This window comes from Rhea americana, unplaced genomic scaffold, assembly GCF_003343005.1.
Source record: "Rhea americana isolate MKP2758 unplaced genomic scaffold, rheAme1 scaffold_451, whole genome shotgun sequence".
Taxonomy (NCBI): Eukaryota; Metazoa; Chordata; class Aves; order Rheiformes; family Rheidae; genus Rhea; species Rhea americana.
Window position 1 is genome coordinate 112,316 of NW_028186592.1, and position 22,047 is coordinate 134,362.

General features: G+C 50.3%; 1 protein-coding gene across 1 annotated transcript; it reads right to left on the reverse strand.

Annotated features, from left to right (window-relative positions):
• Positions 1-1,171: 1,171 nt before the first annotated feature.
• On the reverse strand, positions 1,172-19,313 carry ZNF341 (zinc finger protein 341). The gene is given in 15 exon segments (XM_085316124.1): positions 1,172-2,271; positions 3,555-3,625; positions 4,400-4,511; positions 5,244-5,376; positions 7,094-7,190; positions 8,804-9,012; positions 9,878-10,071; positions 11,086-11,276; positions 12,311-12,395; positions 13,605-13,800; positions 15,107-15,346; positions 16,021-16,173; positions 17,302-17,489; positions 19,037-19,154; positions 19,156-19,313. Coding segments are annotated over 15 exon segments (2,565 nt in total). The 5' UTR covers positions 19,222-19,313; the 3' UTR covers positions 1,172-1,759.
• Between the last annotated feature and the right edge of the window lie 2,734 nt (positions 19,314-22,047).

Sequence of the window (22,047 nt, forward strand, 5' to 3'; positions counted from 1 at the left end):
CTGGAGGCAGCAGCAGTGTTCTCCAGCCTGGCCGAATCCCCTTTCCCAGCAACTGAGACCCTCTCCTGGCAAAATAAACCCGGAGGCTGAGAGCAGAGCAGGAAGGAAGAAGGAGCCCAGGAGGCCAGCACAGAAGGGAGCAGCACACTCGACAGCTATCCTACCACCTTGGGCCCCAGACCTGCCAGAGTAGCTCCTTTACCAGCACTACACAATGGTATTTTTCAGTTCTCTCCTGTAGGTGCCCAGGTTCAACATACCCGTGTGCAGAGACCTCCCGAGCCAGGGAGGGATCACAGAAAGCTTCAGTGAGAAAGGACTGCAAAGAGTTAGGAAAAGCTCCCTTAAAGCATGGGGRAATAGGCATCTTTGGCACAAGGAGATGGAGCAGATGACTTCTCCTGTGGTCTCTTGGGGTGAYAGACCATCAGCACCCCCACTGATCAAGTGTCAACGACTGAGCTTGAACTAGATGTAAGCAGGGAGGAGAGCTGTCCTGTGCCTTTCCCTTGCACAGTCCTCACCRTACGGGCAAGATTGCTGGCACTGCTTCTTCACCTCTTCTCATTCTGGAAAAACATCAGAGGAAAAATAAGTTGCCAAAACAAGACACTACTTGGAGCCCAGAGAAAAGGAACAGGGACAGACTCCTGCTTAGGAGATCACGGATCAGAAGCTGAGTGGACAATAGAAACTGTCCCCAYGACACAGGGCTTTCCTGTTTCCTGACTACACTGACTGCCCACTTGCCAGTGGTCCACTGAAACCCTAATAACTGGCCCATAAAACTGAGCTCAGGAAATCTGCAGGCTGGGAAGCAGCTAACAGAGAAGAGAACATGTACAGAAATACCCTGCAGCACTAATGTTAGAAAAATGCTTCCTGGATATATCCCAAGTCTCCTGTGTGACCCAGGAAAGATCACCTCCACACCTTAGTTTTGCTGCTGTACAGAGGAGGTGTCAAGAAAGTTGTCACGTTTACCGCTTATGAGAATTAACTCCTTGGTTAAGGCACTTCGAGATCCTTGAATATGAAGAAAACCCATGAAAAGAGCAAACACTATGGTGAGAACATCAAGCAGACAGAAGAGCCAAYACAGACGTGCACTCAGACCTGGCACCACCACCACAACACATAGCTGCTCCCACCCACCGACACCACACAGCACTTCAGGTCCACGGTGTTTATAACACAGGTAGTACAGACAAGGCAATCTTTCTACTGATAGAGACAGAGAAGAGAAAGATACCAGACATGTCATTCAGGGTATTTCTGAACAGTGTTCCCAAAGGATCTCAGGATGAACTTGCTTCCACTAGGAAGGATCATTTGTTTGCTCTCGGAAAGGCCACCCAAATACTGGGCAATACAGATTTTAAGCCAGAAAAACCACAGATGGGACAGGCTGTGATTTGCAAAGCCATCTGGTTTCAGCAGCTCTGTCTGCTGTGAGGCTGTACACTCCTTCTTCTCACCCTGATTCAGGGATCTTAGTCCTTCTTGCCCTAKGCTGACCAGTGACGTAAAAGGACAAGATAATATGCAGCTATTCCCTTCAGCGACTTCTAGCCATCAGTGCCTTACAAGTAGTCCTTTGCCCTAGGAAGGGAAGACAAGTGGAAACGAAAGCCACTCTCTCTCATATCCATCTACCTTCCCACAAGAGCTTTGGTCTTTTTCACTGTGACAATTTCCAGCACAGAGTCTGACACCCCAGCAGCCGCAGGAACCAGCCACACAGTGGCCCTGCGCATCATCACTCAGTTGTTTGGATGTAAACAGGGACAGCCAGCATGGTGCAGGGGCCGTCCGAGGCAGTCTGCAACTCTGCCAGGGCCAAATTGGATGCGATGCTGCTGGGCTGCCYGGGAACAAGGTCCGATTCAGCAGCTCCTGATCCCCCCACCACGATGGACAGGACGGCATCAGACTCCTGGAACTGTTCTTTGCTCAGGCCACCCTCTCGGGAGTTTTCCCCAGCGGCACTGTCTTTCAGCTCTGCCAGGGCCAGCTGACTGGGGAGGGAAAAGCCCGCCTTGCGCCCCCGCGCCACCCGTTTCTTCTGGGGCTTCCTGAGCTGCAGGTCTTTGTCCTTGGGTGAGCCCAGCCGGCACTTGTGGTCCTTCATATACTTATGGCGCGTGAAGCCTTTGCTGCAGGTGGGGCAGCGGTATTTGTAGTTGCCGGTGTGCGAGCGCTGATGTTCCATCATGTGTGCTCGTCGGCTGAAGGACTTGTTACAGTACTGGCACTTGTGGATCTTCATCCCTGCACAGAGCATGACAGGAGAGAAAGTGCCGTTAAAGAACCCTGTGTCAAAACGCAGATGTTCAGACAAATCTGCACTGCACTGAGGGAGGGCATGGCAGCTCGAGCAGATGTTCCCTAATAAAACATCCATCCTAACATACACCCTCTCTCCCTTTCCTACCCTGCAGCTTGAAACAGCTGGCTCCTCACCCAAGCAGCCACATGCTTCTTTGGTTTGCTAATTAAAGCAACTAATCAACCCCCCTCGCCTGCTCCTGCCATGGTCTAAGAAGACACTATAGCAGACAATCAGAAAGGTAGGTGCTGCTGCACCTTGAGTGTCAGGGTTTAGAAAGGGTTACAACATTAGTCCTTGCCTCCAAGTAAGAGGTTTAAAATATTAGCAGAAAAATGTGTCAGGTGATTGTGRTGAAAAGACAGAACATAGTCTTAAACTCTGGGGTTTTTTTCAACGGTATTTCGTAAATAAAAAATGTTTCACTTTTTTTCTCCCAAGTATGGGAACATACTGGAGCTTCAAACACATCAGCTGCTGCACTGTCAGCACAGTTCCATCTGATCTCCTGTTCCAAAGCTTTGCACATGACAGGCACAAGAAAAGACACAGTTTTACCCCAACAGACAAAAAACACAGAGCTCCCTAGGGCCCAGGAAGAAATAGTTTGTCTTTATTAGGAGGAGGAGCATTGTTTTTGGAAACATAGAGAGAAGGGAGTTGAATCCCAAGAGCTCTCCTCTTGAACAGAAGATACTATCAGTGAAGAGTGGAAAGATCACTGAGGACATTCATTTGATAGCAAACACATTGAATAATCCAGCACTGCCTCAGAGTCTCAGCCAGCAGGCCCTCCCTACAGATTTACAGTGCTTTAGGAAAGAGCCAAAAGGTTAGGCACAGCTGTAAAACACAAGCTCACATAATCAGGCCTGCAACAACAGAATTTTTTTTGAAAAAAAAAAAAAAAGCTATTAAACGGTATTAAGCATATAGGCTTACATACAGGAAACACTGTACCATACACTATGAAAAATTTTCCCATAAAACTACACAGTATCTGTATTAGCTGAGGGGTGGGGTGGAGAAACACCATGGGGAACACATCTGCAGGGAACATCTTGTGCTTCTGGGGGTGACAAAGCAAAAGCATTTTCATCATTCTCCACTTGCTGTTTCCCTGGATTATTCCTTCTGTAACATGCTCCCCCAGTGTCACAGTGAGTCCCAACAACTTCTTCATTCCCAACTACTGGCAGCAAAGGCAGAGGACAGCTGCACTTACCTGAATGGGATAATATGTGAGCCTTCAGCTTGTCAGGCCTGTTAAACTCTTTATTGCAGCCTGTGTGGCTTCTGGAAGAGTAACAAACATCAGTGAACAGCATGAATCAACCCAGGATTGATGCAGAGATGCTCAGCCATATAGAGTTTCACAGCTCTATCCTTAGCAGCCCACAGGTGGATCCCTGGGTGCATTCACAGCAAGAATCACATTACTTCAGCCCTTCTGGAAGAAGCAAGGAATAAACAGCTCCTACAGGGACACATGTGACTTCCACTAAACTACACCTCACCCTTGTCTGACCACAAATGTCCTAAAAGCAGCAGGTTCAAGATCCCAGCTGAAGGCAGAAATATTCTGGAGGGAGCTGTAAGTTGGTTGGAGCAGGGAGAAGTCAGYTGATGTTGGCATCTCAGAGGGCCCATGACTGTCCCACAGACTTGGGAGGACGCACCTCCTAAACCTGGCTCTCTTCGGCTTTTGCATCAGCTCCCACATTGACAAGTGCTTTTTGAGACATGACAGTTGGGAAGATCACTTCATTTGGCACTTTGTGCTGAGATAATACCCTTTCTTCTCCCTAGTGCTCCCCAAGTTCAATCCCCAAAGCCTCCCATGCAGGCAAGCATTATTTTACACACATTGATGAACTGAGGTGAAATGATGTGGCCCAGYAGGAAGTCAATAACAGGAACTAGGTTCCCAGTTTAACAGCACCCAGCCCCAAAGAAGCAGTGGGTTGGCAAATGCCATACATGTACTCTAGGAGACCTACAAGAGACATTCCTTCCCTCCCAGATCCCATCATGACCCATTAAGCACCATGCTGGAGACACACTACGTACGAGAAGGGACATTTATACTTCTTGAAAGGCTCATGAATCAGCATATGCCGCTTGAGTTTATCTTTCCGATTGAAGGCTGCATCACACACTGAGCACTTAAAAGGCTTCTCTCCTGCATAAGAAAGAGACCAAGAGTCAGGCAGAGCCCAGTGATGCAGGGCTGCTCTCATCAGTACTGGATTCACTCTGGCAGCAGAGCCAGTCTCTGCTTCTCTATAGTCTCTCCCAGGTTTGCCTAGCCTGCCTGATGGATAAATGGATGGTTACAATCCCCATCGCACAAGTGCTCCTCCTCCCCAGGGCTAGCTTCCTTAGCTTCCGCAACCACGGGCAGCAGGAAAGCCAGCTCTGTCTCCCGCTCCTAACTGGTGCAGTATTGGGCATGAGGCTGATCCAAAACCATATATTATTACAGATAACTCATGCAGTTGACTCTGTTTTTCTAGTTATCAGGAAAATAGCCAGGGCATTACAGAGTGTAGCCAGGACTACGATATGGAGACACTAAGCAGTAGGCACAGGCCAGTTGAATCCAGCAAAGTCAGCAGTGCACTGGAACTGCTAAAGTCTCTTGGGCCTAAGCCAAATTATCCAGCCCRGAGCCAAGCGTGGAAGCTGTATGGCTGCACTTCAGGGCACTGTGTTTGAGATAACAAGCCCTGACAGCCTCAAGCTTGCTCTGTCTCTGCAMTCTGGATAAGGTGCCCAAGGTTACAGCTCAGCTGAAATGGGATCACCAAAGAGTTAGGAAGAGGCAGGTCCTGATCCATGAGCTCGGACCCCAAAAAGTCTAGGGGGCAGCCAGCGGACAGGGAAGGTGTTTCAGCGCTGGCAGCGCCCGTACCAGAGTGGATGTGGGCGTGCAGCTTGAGGTAGTGCTCCCGGCGAAAGAACTTCTTGCAGATCTGGCACTTGAATTTGCTGCCCCCGCCGTGCGTGGGGATGTGTCGGCGCAGATACCTCTCACAGGGGAACACCTGTTAACACACAAGAACAAGGCTAAGAGCCAGCAGCATGCAAGGGTTATCACTGAGCCAGCATGGCCAAGGGAGGCATAGCATATATAAAAAGCTACTGAAGCCCATGGTGACTACTTTCTTGGAAAGAAAGCACTGAGGAAATTGTCAGTTTTGTTTAAGGAAAATATAGATACAGCTTTTTGTGGAGGAAAAAAAAAGAAAAAGAAAAAWTAAACTTCTTATCCTTAAAAAATAAGCCAAAATCTTGCTGCTAAATTTTATAACACCATGGAGGACCAGCACCCAGATGGACACCTCATTGGAACCATCAGGCTGGGCAAGAAACCCCAGTAGTTACTACCTTCCCAGAGTGTTAATTTATTTTGCGCTTCCCCACCACTTATTACCAAAGSCTCCCAACACAGGTGTACACTCATTCGTGGTCTTTATAAAGTCAATGTGAATGGCTCCTTTGGCTAACAGGGATACTGAAAATACCCAGGTTAAGTGAATTCCTAAAGTGATGCGTGCTTGTAGCAATCAAGAGGAGCACAGGAGAGCCAGGAGTTCTGGTACCCAAGGCTGTATTCTCACAGCATCTCCAGAAGTCAGCAAYATTAGTAAGAATACAAACAGAAGTAAAAAACACTGCTGCATAAAACAGACTCTCAAAGCCCTATTGCTGCTGCTGCTCAAAGTCTCACCCAGGCCCAAAAGGGCATCTGTCACCTGGTGGGGGGAGTGGAGAAAAGACAGGTAAAGAAAGATGGGTTACTAACCATGGCATGAGAGCGTTTCCCCTTCCTGAGCTACCTCAGTACAGAGTGGTCACTCCTTTGAGATTGTCCCTGCCCCCACTGCAGGATTTTCATTTCCTTCGCTATAAACAGAGGAGCAAGGGTCCAAATTTTAGTCTGGATTTCAAAGAATAATTTATTAGACTTCAACCCCCCCAAACTTCTGCCCCTCAAACCCCCTCTGGGGCCAGGCTGAAGAGAGTATTTCCAGCCAAAACCTACCCGGGCATCGTTCCAGTCCCAGTCACATCACTCAGACAGATTTCTCTTTTCCAAGGACACAGAGCACTCATCCAAAAGAGGGGAACATGGGGAGACCCAGATACTTCTACTGTGGTGGGAGCTGAGGACAGCAATGTGGACATCCAGGATCTCCCAGGACTTGCCAGGTGCCACCCTTCCAGCCACGAGTAGCCAGGCACGGTGGGTCAAAGCCCTTGACACACGACACCAACGCCAGCCTAATGCTTCCCCCAAACCTACCTCACTTTTCCTGACACGACTGCTTCTAAGAAATAAGGATGGCAGCCCAGGGTGACAGCCCAGTCCTGTGCTGTCAAAGATCCGAGCCAGCACCGCCTGAGTGTGTCAACGGAGTAATGGAGCTYGGCTCTCTGCACAGCATGAGCCCARCGCAACATGGGGGCACGCAGAGGGTGGAGAGGGAGAAACGTCCCCTTGCAAATTCTGTGCATCAAACAAGGCCCAGGAGAAAAGCCAGCACTGTGGGGAGGAACATACTCCACGTGAGAGAGGCAAGAGAGCTGGAGGCCAGGATGCAATCAGCTCTCTCTCTCTCTCTCTCTCAAAAGCACCTCATGAGCCTGCCAGTCCGTACTGAGGTAGGAAGGGAGAGGAAAGGGAGTCAAGGATTCCCGTCCCCCTTAGAGCCCTAACTGCACGGCCAGGATCGGCTCTGGCAGCGGTCACCCACCCACCTTCTGGCAATGAGGGCAGGGAAAGTTGTGCGTTGCTGTCTGCAGATGGTGCTCCAGGGCTTCCGGGGTGGAGTACTTATTTACACACTTCACACATCTGAATGTGGAGAGAAAGGACAGAGCCTGTGAACGAGGCTACCGCTGGCAAACCCCATACCACAGGCAAACCCCACACTGGGCTGCACCCACCCACTCACCAGCCACCTTCCAGGTCGATTTTTGGCAGGGATGGTTCAGTACAGACAATACCAACATCGAGATGTTCTGAAACCTCCACAACCCGCATGGCCAAATCACACTCATACTTAGCTGCCTTCACAGGGGGGAGTTGCTGGAAAACTGGATGGAAAAGCCTTGAAATTGCCAGACCTCTGCCACACTAACTCCTCAGGTTACCGGCATGAGAGCTCCCAGGTACCCAAGCACACATWCCACAGTTTCCTTGTGGAAACAAGCCCTAAAACTTCACCTTACTTAAAACACCTCATCCCATCTTCGCTGCCAGAAAACAACCGCTCACAGTGAAGAAGTTCTTGGGTGACTGCAGCGTGCAATGGAAATATTACTTGTGAAGCAGCCACAAGGYGACATTCTCTCCATGTTTCGATGTCTAACAAAGTTTGAGTTCACACTGCTTCATCTCCCACACCACACCTGGGCCCTCCTCTACTTGCTCAGTTATTCTCACACATCTTGGCAGTATTTCTGAGACCTCCACCAAACCTGACCAACCGTGAGCAACAGGTACAAGCATCGTCAATGACGAACACACAGGCACTCACACAGGATATCTGTTGTTAAACCTCTTTTCCTTTGGAGATCAGACTAAACCACCTCAAACATAAGCAGAGTTCAGATCTCAAAGATCACTGCTAGCAAGCTGTAGGACGAACCTCCCCAGCAAAAGGATAACTAGAAATTATGGCCCAATTAAAAAGTAGTAGATACTTATTCCACAAGGCTCCTAAGTGACTTTCAGTATCTACTAGACCTCTTACTCTTCCTGTATGTACCTACATATATTTCAACCACTCCCAAGTGCTGTTTGTGAAACATTCTCATGCTTCCTCTCTACATTAACAGAAGGGTCTTCCTAGGCAACGGTCCCCTTTGCAGCAAGAGAAAAGGAGAATTAAGTCTTTTATGTGGGCACAGCTTTTATAGCTCTCACTTCCTTCGCTGCAGGTGATTAGAGAATCAGACAGAAGACAGACTGTGAAGGGGCTCTCTGAGGTCTCTTGCCCAGCTCGTGGCAGGCTCAGCTGTGCCCATCTCACTCTTGGCCCTTGATAGRGGATTTGCAGTGATGGGATCTTCCCACGCAACTTATACTGGTATTTCACTGTCTTTCCAAAAGATTCCTTGCTAGAATTTCAACCCAYCACTCCCTGTCCTGTCTGCCACTCACAGGGAGAGCACCTTTTGCTTTCTTCTGGAGACTCGAACCTGCTCACGGTCCAGAAGCTGAGAGTGAACTATAAAGAGTCATGCTCTCATGACATCCTAAATCTCAGGCCCAGATTCTGCATACAAAGTGTTCGGCCCAGCAGCCTAGTGGAGGGACCCTCCTGCTGCCACTCGGGTGTCCAAGAGAACCACAGCTGCCAAACACAGCCCCCTCTCCCATCTAGGGTCCCAACAACTCTCTGCCAAACACACTCAGCATGCGCTCACTCCCACAAGCCTTGTAAGCACCAATTGCTACTGTACTTGTACACGGCCACATCCTTCTTGGGGCTGTGCTGGGGCAGCAGGCTGTGGGAGTACTGGTGGACACCCAGATCGTACAGGGAGGGGAAGTCCTTGCTGCAGAGGTGGCAACGATAACTCAGCTCCTCCTGGTGGCTCTTGATGTGCTCAAGGAAGGACTCCAGCTTCTGGAAGGTCTGAGCGCAGCTTTTCACCACACACTTGTACACCTGGGGGAAGACGGGAGAGCGACTGGAGCACCACACCATGGAAACCAACAGAGCACATCTGCCAGCAGACAACATGGCCTTCTGGTTCAGAAACTATTGCCACTGAGTCTACTTTCAGAGCGCAATGCCTGCCCCTTTGCCCCRTGTTGGGGAGTGGCTAAGCTGTTATGAACAAAGCAGCACCATGGTTCCCAGAGTGCCCCACTGTGGTCCTGTGGGGACCCACACAGCTGCTTCAGCTGCTGGYCTACAGTTGCAGAGGACATGCAAATTCAGCACAGCCCCCCAGCTAGGGTTYGCTCCCATTCCATTACAATCACTGGAATGAGATCACGCCCAGAAGCAAACATAGCTCCAGAATATGAGCCCCACTAGGCCTCGCCTCTCCCACCTCTGAGGGTTGGGCTGAACCTACTCAACTTCCACGTGATGCTTGTTCTGCAAATGCAGAACATCAGGGTATTTCCCCCGAGGAAAGCGAGTGAAATGGAGTGGGTGTTGCTCTGAGCACTTGAAGTCACCCAAGCAGGTGAGATCACACCACCTCAGCAGTGACTGTCCCACGAACCGAAAGCTGCCACCCATGCTGAAGACTTTGGACTTTGTTTCTTTCCTCTTTGTCTAGCTGCCCAAACCTGCTTGGCTGATTTCTCACTGGCAATGCAGAGTAGAGGCAGTGGAGCTTTTCAAAACTGCCCAGACCACATACCTGTGGCCTAGCAATGCAGCGAGCCACTGTGCAGGAGAGCACAGGTAGCTTCAGAGAGTGAGCAGTGCRCTGGGGACAGACATCAGGCACTGGGGTACAGGATGAAGCCTGTCTCAATCTCACCACCGACACAAGGCACTCTTCATCCCCACCCACCTGCTCRTTCTTGTGCTGTGTCATGTGTGATTTGAGCTGGAAGTAGGTGTTGAATTTGTTGGGGCAGAACTGGCACTGGTAAGAGCTATCGATCAAGACAACCTGCTTGGCTTCTGGTTTGCCCGCCTCAYTCTCCTCCATGGGGGCTATGTCTTGGGGCGGTTGCACAGGGTTCCTTGAGGGCTGAGTCAAACCTGAAAAATAGGGAGAAATAAAGTCAAAGATTGCAAACAGGCAGCTATGAAAGCTACTCTGCAAGCCCTACATTGCCCCAACATGCCAGGTCTGGCTCTGGTTCCAGACTCTTCCTTTCAAAGGCAGATTCTTTAGATCAGCTGAATCTCATTCCCTAACTTTCCTGTCTATAGATTATCAAGGGCTTTGATTTCTCCGTCTTCCTCTCCTGGACCTGTTCTCTTCACCACAGTGCTTCCAAAGAAATTAATGTGCCTTGTGGAGCAGTGAGCAAGGCAGGCCCCCTCCAGAGTACCAGAGCCAGATTCACTTCCCATCTCAGACARGAGATGGGAGGTAAGATCCAAGTGGATGGGAGCTAAGATCTCCAGTCCTGAGAGCAGCTCCAGTGGGACCCTGTCCTAGACACAATACTGCCACACTGTGTTGTTCCTTCCTCTCTTACCTGGGTTTGAGGCAACCAGTAGAAAGATTACCCACACCACTGCCTGCCAGCAAGGAGCTTTTCTCTGCCTCAGGTGTTCCCAGTTGGCTGGGGTGTGGGGGGGGTCATACCCACCCCAGGCATGACTGCAGCACTGCCAGCAGGCCAAAGCATTGGACTATGTGAAATCACCAGCTCGTCCAGCCACTAAATCAAAGCTGCCAAGTGTGACTCACACACTGCCAAGGCTGCATTCCCAGGGAGTGAGGAAGGGCATGATGCCTCCTTCTGTTCCCATGCATGACCTGGCACAGAGTTTGGGGTCACTGTCTCACCAGCACCTGGACCCACCATTGCTATGGGCACCCATGGGCTGCAGCTGCCAGCAGGACTCAAGCAAATGAGGCAACCAACAAGTGCACTTGTCTAATGTGTGCTGCTAAACCCAAAGGGGGGGGATGCAAACATCAGCTGCGCACACAGCTCCTTTCTCCCCTCCATCCTCACTAGGGATGAAGAGATACAGGAGCATGCAGACTCCCCACATTACCACTTTGTCTCTAACATAAACCATCCCCAGGCAGCAAACCTGCATTCTCCTCATCCTCCGGTTGGTTGGGGTTCAAGGCCATGACCTGCACCGTGATGGAGTTGCGGGAGATGGTGCACCCCAGCCCTGGAGGCCACACTTTATGGGTCTGCATATGCTTCTTCACATTGGACTTCTGGGCAAAGGCTCGGCCACACACAATGCACTGGAAYGGCTTCTCACCTGTGTGACTAAAGGCAAGAGGCACCACATCAGCAGCCCCCAGGCATGGACCACAGCAGCATGCCTGCTGCAGGACTGAAATGAGCACTTGCTGCTTAGCAGAGCAGCTCCTGGACCTGCCAAACAAGGGCTTTGAGACCTGATTAACTGGAGCAAACGGATTGCAAGAGGCCTGGAGAGACAAGCCTGCCACACAGACAAAACACTCTCAGTCACGGGATGACAAGGGATCAAAGGAAGAAGTGGGAGAGGAGAAAGAGCTCTGTCACAACACAGAACATCACTGTCAGGGCTTCCACACTGATCTCTTGGATCCCACTGCTTGTCCCTGTCACCTGTTCCTCCCTTGCTCACACATAGCTTCTAGCTTGGAATCCCCCAATCTCCTTAAATTTGCTCTCCCCCTTTTGCAGCAGGGCAGAAAATATCTTTCTACCCTGCTTTTCTGCTGTTCGAGAGAAAGCTGGCTCTGACACCGTGTGAAGAGCCCAGGATGGGAAGGGAGCAAAACTACTACTTGCTCCTTCTCACCTGCCTCAAGTTCTGCAGTCTGTGCTGGAGCAGATACTGAAAATTTCAACYGCTGTCTGGCAAAGGCCTAGGTCTTATCTCTAGGTCTCCCCATCTAGACATTAAACTTGGCTTATGGTTCGGGAATACCAGCCCCCATGCAGCCACCAAGCCTGMAGCTTGCTAGGGTGGAAAAGGAGAGCAAAAGCAGTGAAGATGATACTGCTCCAGCAGATGGGTGACAAGAGGTTTGACTTTCAAGGTCTCATCAATAAGGAAAGAGGTCTCTAGTCCAAACCCATAATCAACCRAGAAGGTTACACTGACAATACAGCTTCCATCCCATCCACTAAGCTACTCTCTGGGAGAAGTATACTGGAAAGAGAGGGGTAAAGGATCACTTCCCAGTGTGGTATGTATTTTGGGTGACGAGACAAACGTGAGGYCTACAGGACTGCGCAGTTTCCTTTGGTGGGGCTACGCCCGATCCACCCCAGCAATTCAGCTGTGTCCATGCTGGCGGCACCGTTACCTTCTGATGTGCTGCTGCAGGTCGAAGTTCTTGGTAAAGGCCTTGTCGCAGTAAGTGCATTTCAGCTTGGGAGACTTGGGTTTCCCTGGAAGTGGAAAAGCRCACACAGGAATGAGATCACGTGGCACAGCGCCATCCTCCCCTGCTCTGCGCTATCACCCCAAGACATATCTATTCAGGACAAAGAATAAAGCACTCATGAAGGGGTAAGATCAGCCTGAGTCTCTCCCTGCTCTGGCCAGGCAACATTTAATGTAGTCTGAGCTAAGTCTAGAAATAGGAGAGCAAAAGTGAAGGTGCAGGGCACCCTCTGTGGGCATTAAGCACTCAGGGAATCCTTCCAGCTGTGCTACAAATCAGCTACTTTAAAGGTATGTCGGGCATCAGAAACAGGTATGGGACTCATGAGAGGAAGGGCTTCAGTTCTGTCTCTCTCCTATGATCAGACCAAGGTCAGCCATCAGCTGGAGCACATGGCCGTTTCTCCGACGTGGAAGATCAGTCAATCACATCTTCCATCTACTGTGACAGAGCATAAGCCAGCAGAAACAGCTGAACCGTGGGCTGCTCTAGCAAATTCCAGACTCAAGAGCTGCAGCCTGCATGATCGTTCACGCCTCTACAGATTATATTAAAGCCTAGTATAGGTACTGCTGTATCTCCACAGATTCAAYCTTCCTGCTGAGAAAGGCCACATGGCTTTCTTCCACCACAGGCTTGGCCTATGATCACTTGGCCAGATGTGTGTTGGTCACACAAGCAACAGGCAGGCTCTGCCAGCAGAGGGTCTGATGGTAATCTCTCATGTAACTGGACATGCTCCTGTCCTGCCTTACCTGGGGACAAGCACGTTTTGTTCACAGGCAGGATACAAACTGAAACACGTAGTAGGGACTGATCTGCTGAGCCCCTGGGAAGAGTGTTAAGGCCCATGGGCCTTGCAGCTGGGCATTCTTGCTTAGCTTCACATGGACCAAGCCCTACCACTTTATTTGCAGGACCTTCCCTTTTTCAAGTRTGATCCAACAGGCATATAGCTGCAGAGATTTAGCAGAAGTCTGCCCTGTGCTGTAGCACAATGACAGTCCTTCCACATGTGTCCAGGGCAGACAGACATCCATACCTCTGCCTGCTCTCAACAGCCTTGGGCATGGTGGCATGTTCCTTCCCTGAAGCCCTGTGCACAGCCAGTGGCACCCAACAGATCTGGAGAGCTTGTGGCTGAACAGTGCCCTACAGGACAAGCCCAGAGGCCCACAGGCTAGAACAGGGCAACAGCCTTAAGGATACCTACCTTCATGCAGACTGCTCTCTGTTTTGGAACGCCTGCTTTTCGCAGCGGAGGCAGAATCAAAGCCAACCATATTGCTTCCTCCTGCACCGGTCAAGGGTGCAGGAGTGCTGGTGCTCTTAGATTTGAATCCCTGCTTCCCAGGGCTGTACACAGGAGGAGAGGGATAAACAGGACTTTCCACACACTGGCTCGGTACCTGGAAGAGTGCAATTATCAATAGAAAAACAGATTTGCTGCATAGTGTCATTCTGTACCAAGTACACTGCCTATTACTCTACACCTCCAGCAACATTTGCCACAGTAGGCTATTAGTTCGGCCGAGTTTTCCGCCTCCTGCCAAATTGGATCAAACTTCCGGTTCACCCGACCCGACAACGCATCCCTAACTAAAGCTAACTYCAGGCACTGCATGAAACGCTCTTGCTGATCACCACCAAATATCCAGGATTTATCACATCAGGGACAGGAGAACTGAGAAACTCTCTGAAGGAGCTCCCTGGTCTCCCTTCTAGGTCCTACACCTAGAACAGGTTCTCATCCCTTCAGAGAAGGTTACCAGAATGATCACCACTGACCCTGAGGATTCCAACCGTCCTGCAGGCAGGAATCTCCAGGCCCYGCTGTCTCCCAAGAAGGACTGCAGAAGGGAAGGAGGCACAAGAATACTCCAGATGGCAAAGCACAGCCATTTACACTGGCACTACTATTAGGAAAGAATGAGGGGTTGACATTCAGAGAAAAAAGCAGAGATATCAGCCTGAAGCAGCATGGTTTGAGGTCTTTTTTGTTATCCACCCTGATAAATTAACACAGAGCAGTAAGTATCCAACATCATCATCCATTTCTGAACACCTGCACTTCCAGATCAGAYGGCAACTACAAAGATAAGGCTGGCAAACCTCTACCACATCCAGTAGTTTCCAGTCCAGCCCCAGCAACAAGACAGGTGCTGCTGCCGTGCCTGGAGGCAGACACGCTGAGTACAGAGTGATAGGAAACCCCTTCCCAGTGTGAACAGCAATGATAACATGTGGCTATGAACAGCTGACGACAGTCAAAATGATTCATGCCCACGACTATCTGAAAGGAGAAGCTGAGTTTTGCTCCTCACTTAAGCCTGCAATGTGTGGCACCGTGTTCTGGACCCCTCTGGGACAGCTCCCTCACCTCACCTTGCTCTCACTTTTAACACTTGCAGGTATCCCTTGACCACAGCAGACCAAACTCACACATTCAGATCTCCCAGTCCCTCATCAGCCAAGCCCTCCTGTCCTCTCAATTGCTTTTTTTTTTTCCTGTTCTCAGAATCCTCTTCCTCTTGATAGCATCTTTCTGATCAGTATCTTCTCCCAGAGGAAATAATCTGTTTTTGTAAAATAATCTAACACATCTTCCCAGACTCCAATCCTGCACTTCTAGTCAAGATGAGTCCCAGACGGCATCACTCCCTTGCTTTTTAGAAGAGRCCCAGGAGATCAGAGCCCCCACGGACTCGGCCTTACCTCTATGGGCGGATAGGGCTGCATCCCCAGCGTCTGAATCTCCACCGTGCTGTTTGCTGCCATCGGAGCAGATGCGCTGTACACTTCGACCACACCACCGCTGCCGGTGCTGGACTGCCCCGGAGGCCCCAGGCTGGGTGGGGGAGGCGGCGGTGGCTGAGGAGGGGGTGGCGGGGGGGGCGGCGGAGGTGGAGGGGGCTGGGAGAGATAGCCAGCTCCAGCGTGCATACTCAAGCTGCTCTGAAAACAAAACAAGGAGAGACAGATGCACAAGGCATTGAAAATGCAGCACTGGTCTAGCAAGGCCRAGGTGGAGGCACCGCACCCTCACACCTAGGTTCAGGCTTCAGAACGGGACCTGCAGCAACAGTGACAATGTCATCACAGCACTCCACAGTCCAACTGCCGGGTTGGAGCAAGCTGTGGTGGCTTGCAGAAGGTTGGTTTGATCTGCTGGGAGACGTTGTCTCCAAATACTCAAACCCCACTGCTTTTTTGCTTTGTTTTTGCAGCTATTAACCTTTCTGGTTATTAAGAACTTTCCCAGAGCATGGAGAGTGTATCCAGCCCTGTAGTGGCCAGACCTGCCCTGGGGAGAGTGTACACCAACCATCCCAAGAGCAGATCCATGGGGAAAACTGATGAGAACTCCAGAAAAAGGGCAAAAAGGAAAAACTGGAGAGACAACATTACAAAGATCTGAGCATCCAGCAACAGGGATAGCAGGAGGGAGCAGACCCTGGAGTTATCCTGTTATTATCTACCAGGCCCTGGAGTTATCCTGTTATTATCTATCAGGCCTCCCCGAGCCTGGCTGTCACACTGGGAAGGTGCCCAGGACTCAGCATCAAAGCAGGTTTCTCGAGTCCGATCCCACGCAGCAGGAGTCCCCAGAGCACATGCATGCCCCTTACCTGTGCCGGGGGCTGCACCGCCGGCATCGGCTGGTCCAAGGATGTAAAAGCAGACATGGCCGACATCAGCACCTCATCACTAACTAAGATGTTCCCCTGCACAAGGGTCTGAATCAAAGGAGACGGGGGAACTGTGATGTATGTAGATATTTGCTGAAAGAAAAAAAAAWTTGTTTCATTGTCGATCAGCAAAAGGACAAAATAATAAACTCAGAAAAATAATAATACTGTTTTTCACTGAACCTCTGCATCTGCTTTCACAGCCTCAGTCAGCAGATGAGCTAAGGTAATTATCTACAGCTTCCCACCGAGTCCACTGTAGTTCCTAGCTGTAACAGTAAGCGAGCTCTGGAAATGTTCTTCACAGAAGGAGCTTTGTGATAGTTCAGGGAAGTGGCCACTAGCTCAAATGGTTAGTTTTTAAACAAGCTTTGCAGAACAAACTGGTTGCAGACAATTTCAGGCCTTTACTGGATGCTTTCCCTGCTAGGAAAGGTGGGGAACTGAGGGAGGCTGCTCTGGCTACAGATGGTGAACACCAGACTCATCTCTTCAGACCAAAGAGGGACTACAGGAGGGGAGATTAGGCTGTCCTCACTTTGTTGGTAGAAGTGACCAGTGTTTGAAGACCCAGGCAGCACCATCCACCAGCACTGTTAACTTGGGAAAAAAAAAAAAAAAAAAAAAAAAAAAAAAAAAAAAAAAAAAAAAAAAAAAAAAAAAAAGATGACTTGAAGCACTTCAGAAGCCACCATGATTGCAGCTACAGGATGCATCATGCATATGGGAACTGCTGCACAGACTACCTCCCAAGAAGTCTGCTGGTGAGGAGAGTTCCCATAGAACATGCCCCTCAGGCACATCACACCACACTGTGTGGGGTTATCAGCAGGAGCCTGGGCGGAGGGATGCAGGGGTGGTGCCACAACCACGGCCCTCCTCTTCTGCTCACAAGCCAGACCACGTCCAGGAAAGAGTGCGACCACGAGCGATGCAGAGCACACACAAGCCTGGCAGGCCAGGGATGACACCAGTGCTCCTGGGAGAAACTTCTCCTCGCCTGAAGAAAAGGGGCTAGACACTCATGCTGAAGGACATTTTACAGCAGAGGACCAGGCAGATTTAACATGAGGTCAAAATCCAACACGACCACAGCTGAGCCTCCTAGAAAAGAGGTCAGTCATGAGGTATCACTGGATCTAAAAGCATTATGCAGAGGTTCTCCCAATCCCCAAATGATGGTGACAGAGCCATGGAGCCTGCTGGCTCGCAGCACAGTACCTGCCGGCTGGCGCTTGGAGCTTGCTGCACTGATGTGATGGATGGGGTGTACACGCTGTTGGTGGCCAGGGAGACGGTGGAGAGGGAAGGGGTGTTTCCCTGGCACTGCTCTCTCTTGTGGGTCATGAAGGCAGGCAGTGAGTTGAACTGCTTCTTACACTTCCCACACAGGAAMACATCTTCATCATCTGCAATTAGAGAACCAGATACTATTTCAGCCTCCAGCTCCCTTTCTTCTGCATTCCCCAGAGCTACACCAAACAAGAACCAGAAGAGGCAGGAGAATAGACATCTTCTGTATCTCTAGGACATCATCATCAGGAGAGAATCAGCTGCAAGGGCAAAACTGTCCCTCCTCCCCGATCCCCAGCTCTCCCTAAAGCCAACTAATGGAACAGGTCTGTCTCAGCCCTGCACCCATATACAAAACCTACAATCTCCCTGTGACAAACTGCCTGTCCCGTCTAATCTCGAAGACATGAAATCTAACYCAGCCCCGCTCCTGCACTACCTTCTGCTTTTAGTCAAGCTACTTCTTCCAAAGCATCATGATTATTCTGGCTGATGCAGATTTTATTATTCAAATTGCACAGAGGAAGAGGAGTCATTCGTATCACGGCACTGAGTCAGTGGCAAAATCAGGGCACAACTTGCACCTCAAACCTCCCCCCCAAGGAAGACTGCTGGTCTTCGGTGCCTCTGTTTGGTATTAGTGGCAGAAAGAAGACAACTCATCCAGCACGTTCTAGATTAAATCTGCAGATCTAGTAACCCATTTTAACTTGAGATGGTTGGACTCAAACCTCTTGTGAAAAAATACCCTGTGGCTCACAAGGTTGAGACTGCTCTCTGATTCCTGGCTCAGCCTCAGGCAGGACTGTGCTGCAGTTATAGAATGCAACTCCTCCAGCAGCACAGCTCAGAACGTGGTCACCATGAGAGGGTTTTTCAATAACAGGATGAAGTGGGAACTCACTGTCCAAATCAATCTGATATATGGACTGGCCTCTTCCACAGAAAGGGAGAAAAGAGCAGGAAGAAAAAAACACACACCCACAAGGAAAGGCTCAAAGCATCAATCCCCTGAACAGGTTCTTGGGTCTTCTGCCAGTAACTGTTAGCCCACAGCTTGCAACATTTGTAGTTGCAATCTGTGATAGGTGGGAGACCCAGAGGCTGGTTCTGCACCTACCCAGCAAGTCCTGGTCCAGCCCTGGCTGACTACATTTACCAGCTCTGGGGGAGACAGCTCCAAAGACAGACACTAGCTGTAAAATCTTGAATGCCTAAACAGGAGTTTTCATGTGCACGTAAACCACTAGTTCCCATATTCATTCACACAGATCTACTCAATGTCTGGACTAGCAGTTCATCCCCGGAGGATAAGGGACCACTCATTACATGAAAAATAAAAGCCACAGCAAGCACTAATGAAATACAAACAGTAACAAGCCACAGCAGTGGGGAGAACACTGCTGCCTCCTTTCACACCCTTACTGAAGTGCCCAGTCCAGCCTATTGCCAAGACTAACTCCAAAAGCATCTTTCTGCTCACCTGGGCACTCGTACAGACCCATTCCTCCTGCTCCACCTAGCCCAGCTGATGGGTCACAACACTCATAGCAGTGTCCAGTACGTACAGTCTGCATCACTGCTCTGCCCGACTGTCACGGAGAGCRTGCTGTAAGAGTTCGCTGCCCCCTCTTTTTTCTCTCCTAGCGCTAAAGAGACTCACCCATTGACTGGATGGTGGCGGATGAGGTGACATTTTGAGCGGATGGATCAGTTACCCCTCCTTGACCGTCCAGTAAGGACTGCACAGCCAGCACCGTCTGATTATCCATGCCTGCAAGGGAGACACAACCGGGGCGAGTGAAGTGAGCGCACACCGAACACAGCAGGGCCTTGCTCAGAGAGCATGTCGCACCAGGAGGCCGCTCGCCGGCTGCCCCTGCCTGCTCCGCTCCTCCCACCGAGCCGCTGCCACCCTCGCACCCCCGCTGCTCAGCAGCATTCGCTGTCTTTCTACAGAAACACTCCTGCCCGTTTCTACTGACAAAGAGGAGGGATAGAAGAGGAGCAAGAGAATCCAACAGTGTAAAGAGCGCTTTTGGTTTCAGGCGCTTGCTGCAGAGAGGACAGATGTTTGCAAACAGCAAGTACGAAAAGAGCAAAGAAGAGACTATTTAGGATGTCCTGGCCCAGCCAGGGTAACGGCCTGGATGGACCTCCCTGGGGAGGCAGCACAAGACAAAACCCTTTGYGGGCAGTAGCTTTGTGTCAGCCCACAGCCAAGCTTTGCTCCGAGGCCGGAGCTTCCCTATTTCCAAGGGCAGGGCTCCCGGACCCAGCCATCCACAGGCCAGTGAATAACAGGAGGATTTAGTTACAGCATTTAGAAGGAACTTGCAAGGATGGGCTCCTGGGAAGGGCGCTGGGATGACCCACTCTGCCACCGGCTCCCCCCTGGGACATGCAGGAGAGCTGGACAGTGGCTCCCTCCCCTCCTGGCCACACTCCCTGCCGCGCCGCAGGCGCCTCTCATGCAAGAGCTGTTGGCCGCTCGCTCTCATTTCCATTTCCCTCAGGACTACATGAAAGCACACACACCCAGACAGATTTGTTGTCAGAATCAGCTCGCTTGCTTCGGCACAAATATTTTTCACTACAGCTAAAATGTTCTAAAATATTCCGGATAAATACGGAGACGAGGACTGCTCGTCTAAGGAGGCCACCTGGCCAGTGGTGCACAGCCCGCGGATCAAGCCCAAAGCAATTTTTTTCTTGCTTTGGAAACCAGAGGTAAAGAAATGCAGAACAACCTGATTATGAAAAAAAACAGTTAAAACGTATGATTTATGTGCACCACTCTTCCCTAGCAATTCATTCAAGAATTCAAGAATTCTATTCAAGAACAGCAATCATTCAAGATCATTGCAGAGCACGACTCTACATCTCTTACTAATGCCATACTCAGAATTACATACAGAGAAGACACAGAAGTCTAATCATTTGCAAACAGTGCAAGTGAGCACAGATCCTGATGAGAAACCAGTGAGCAAGCAGCTTCAGGATGGACAGTAAAACATCGTGACAGGTCACAGCAGAGAGCAATGGAAGAGCAGAAGCAGTAGCCCCATCTTTCCATTACGGGTTCCCCTGTATTTAGGGTACAAAAGAGAGCAAGAAAAACACCACAGCTTATAGAAACCTGAATGTCTGCAAGGTGCAAGTCTTTAAATTTCTCCTGCACACAGGGAYGTGCCTTACCCAAAGGGGAGTACACATAAAGTATTGTGATTCCTCATTTCTCCAGTCTCTCCAGCATGAAGCAGACAACAGGAARACTCCGTGAACACCCTTTCCATCAAGCAGTCACCGAGGAAAGGTCACAAACGATACGCGTCTTCGGCAAGAGAGATGCCTGAGCTGCAATCATTGCCACAGCACAGGCCCAACGGCAGACACCGCGGGTGCGCTCCTCGGCTGATCTGCTCATCCCTACTTTAAAAGAGGCCTCCTTCCTCACAGATATTCCCCTCRTTGGCAGGAAATGTGAAACCGCAGGCTCTGGTTAGTGTACCCCAACCAGAGAGCGAAATGGAGGAGCCCTTTCCAGTGGTCACAGAGAAGCAAGCAAGCTGGACATGACGGAAAACTGGGAATCAAAAATTCAGTCTTAATAATCTGTGGTCATAATTAAGAACACTAAAAATGGAAATGCTGAAATCATCCTGCTTTTTGCACTGAGAATGCCACACGTGCACTGACAACCAGGTTTCTTCCCAGCAAGTAGCCAGATCTTTAGAGCAAAAGAGCCACATTACAGCCTCAATCCTGCTAACTAGAAGAGGCTCAAGGAGCAACCAAGGCCAGCAGCAGACAGGTAACGCAGGAAGAGCGATGCTAACGCTACATTTGGTGTTCTGCAGCAGCCAGGAGGCCCACGACAACAGAAATATATTGCTCTTTATTCATCCGATGTTTTGCACAAGCGCCTACCAGGTTTGCCCGTTGAGTCGCACCAGTTAAACACACAAATATACATTTAATAGAGGGAAATCAGTATTGGGTTAAAATTGGGGGTTAGTAACCATTAAATTAAAGTAAGCTCAATTACTCGATGCCATTCAAGGCCGGGGACAGATTCGGTGAGAAAGATCTGGAGCAGTCTGCACTGATTAGAGCCTGCTCAGGTCTGCATGACGATCTTCACAGTCATGAAACCTAAAGGGAAAGCCAGAGCTTCTCTCCTCACTGGCACCACACTTTCCCCAGACCCTGATGAAAACACAGAGATCCCAGAAAACAAGGATAAAAGCGTGAGGCTACCGATCTGTGATGTTTTGTTTACTCCTCGCATCTCTCTCACTTCAGACAGCGAAACAAGATTGCTCTGTGTCACCTAGGYTTTTTTTTCTCTCGCGTGCTCCGAGCTGCATGCCCGAGGCCAGGTTTTTTGCCACCATGAGCACCAGGCGTCTGGTGAGAGGCACGAAGGTACCCCCCTGTCCCCCAGCAGCCACCGAGGACACGACTCCKGCCGCGGCACCGCGGGCTGAGGCCAAGTCACCACCGCCTTGAAATCGAGTCGGGTCAGAAACAAAACAAAACCAAACAAATAAGATCAGCCACAAAAATCTGCGTGGGCTGCCGCTTTTTGCGGGCTCGGGAAAGGAGCGGAGCCGGTGGCGAGGGGGGGAAGCGGGTTCGGCACGAAGCGCCGCCGCCGCCGCCGCGCAGCAC